The 1,859-nt window shown below is 39.6% G+C and overlaps 1 protein-coding gene across 1 annotated transcript in view; it reads right to left on the bottom strand.

Annotated features, from left to right (window-relative positions):
* LOC138860902 (protein OS-9-like) overlaps nt 1-1,634 on the bottom strand; it is a gene marked incomplete at its 3' end in the record, with an annotated part of 14,382 nt that extends 12,748 nt beyond the window's left edge. Inside the window, 1 exon segment of the mRNA XM_070119437.1 lies at nt 1,184-1,634. Coding sequence (XP_069975538.1) covers nt 1,184-1,321 — 138 coding nt within the window.
* Between the last annotated feature and the right edge of the window lie 225 nt (nt 1,635-1,859).

The following is a 1,859-nucleotide window of genomic DNA, read 5'->3' as shown; positions in this document are numbered from 1 at the left end:
TAGTCAATTAAAGAAACGAAAAAATGAGTGAGGAATTTCCAGTTTTACTGTAATTATAAATCACTTAGAAATAGCATTTGGTGATTGTTTACAATACCCCAGCATGACCAATCATGATGAAAATAGTATTGATGGATTCCTCTAAGCCTCTACTGCCCACATATGTAGGACATTTGCTAAGGAAACCCCCCAACATTCTTGACCCCCCTAGCAGATACCAAGGCAATTGTGGGGTAAAATATCAATAGCATACACTAAATGCATCACTACAATAATATTGCACACTGAATTAGTTACTATCTCGATAAATAATGGACTGGGTGCTGATAACCGCATATCAGGAAGGGGTCTGTGCTCTCTCCAATACCCCATGGTGGGCCACTACCCCTAACCCCTGCTTTAGACAACAAAAAATCCTTTGGGGGGCTGCCACCCCTAACCCCTACCCTGGAAGGCAAACAAGATGTGGGACATAGAATCTGACTGGTGATCCCAAAGTATATTTTCATCATGTAGCGGTGACTATGAGGCCACTGCAGCATAAACTATGCTGAATCCTACTCTTCCACTCTATAAGATGGTAGTATCCATTTTCCTCTATCTACGTGCGCCGCGGTCTTCAACCTCTACCTCTTTGACTTATACCTAGTGCTGTATTTAGTATATATTATTCATAGCTTATCCCATAATTTCCCTCCCCTACTATCAAGGCAAACCTTGTGGACAGTGGGGGGTTTCCGCTGCATAATTTCTATAGATTTAGATAGTATAAGAGGAATCCTGAATATTTTTTCAGTGTTTTTAAGCTATCTTGGAAACACAAATTAATCAAGATCAGGAACAAGATCAGATGTAAAAACATAACCATAGGTGAAGAAAAGATGACTGCTCTGACTGCTTCTCAGGTAACAAATATACAACTTAAATTTCCTTCATCATGAACTATTAACACCTTAATCTGATTTCTACTTATACAAAATATAAAATAGTTGGAGTAAATAAGGGAAAAATGATTTAAGTGATCACTGTGTTCCACTTGAAACACAACGAAATTAAACAAGGAAAATATCAACAAGGACTTTCCAGAAGAGTGACAAATATTCACCACATCTCTAGCAAGCCGTTGGGGGTGGAAATATGTGGAAAATCATACAAGGCAGAATAAAAAGGTAATATTGTTCACCTGTTCTCTGGACACCGGCTGTTCAATGATATCCACAGCGTAATGGATGGACGTAATTTCTTCCACATTGAGCACTGTGTTGAGGGTGTTCCCTGTGGCCAGAAGCGTCCCAACCACAACCAGTATGTGGAAAATCATGATGGCTCACATCCCTCACTCACGGTCACAAATTACACACTGTCGACTCGCAGTCTCGCACTTCGACGTCGATCCTCTAGCCTCTTCGGGGTTGCCTTAGACAAGAGGGGCACTCAGAATTGCATTTCGGCCTTTTTCTTAAGTTCTCGTTGGTTTATGTATCTTTTCAAGGTATATATGTCAATGGTGTCTTTAACAAGAGTTATAAAGTTCGTGAATAACTTCGAAGGTGGGAATATTATGCCATAATTATTAGGGGGAAAGAATTTAGGTCTTGGCGTCGACGTTCTGCGCGGCGCTAGAGTTGCCAAGTTGGCTTATTTCGGCTTTGTTTTTCTTGTGAGACGTCACTCGATTTGGAGAAGAGAGAAGAGAGAGTGGACGAAAAAATAACTGGAGCAGATGGAAAGGAAGAGGAGCAAAGGGTGGAGTCGATGAAAAATAGAGAACAATTTTTTAACAACTATCATCACATCATTTTTTACATAGTTTCCTCATTATTTACTTTATTTTACGAATATGATTAATTTTCATTGAT

The sequence above is a fragment of the Penaeus vannamei genome, unplaced genomic scaffold (assembly GCF_042767895.1).
Source record: "Penaeus vannamei isolate JL-2024 unplaced genomic scaffold, ASM4276789v1 unanchor214, whole genome shotgun sequence".
Lineage (NCBI taxonomy): Eukaryota > Metazoa > Arthropoda > Malacostraca > Decapoda > Penaeidae > Penaeus > Penaeus vannamei.
The sequence above is the reverse complement of the archived record's forward strand: the minus strand, read 5'-3'. Positions and strand labels throughout refer to the sequence as shown.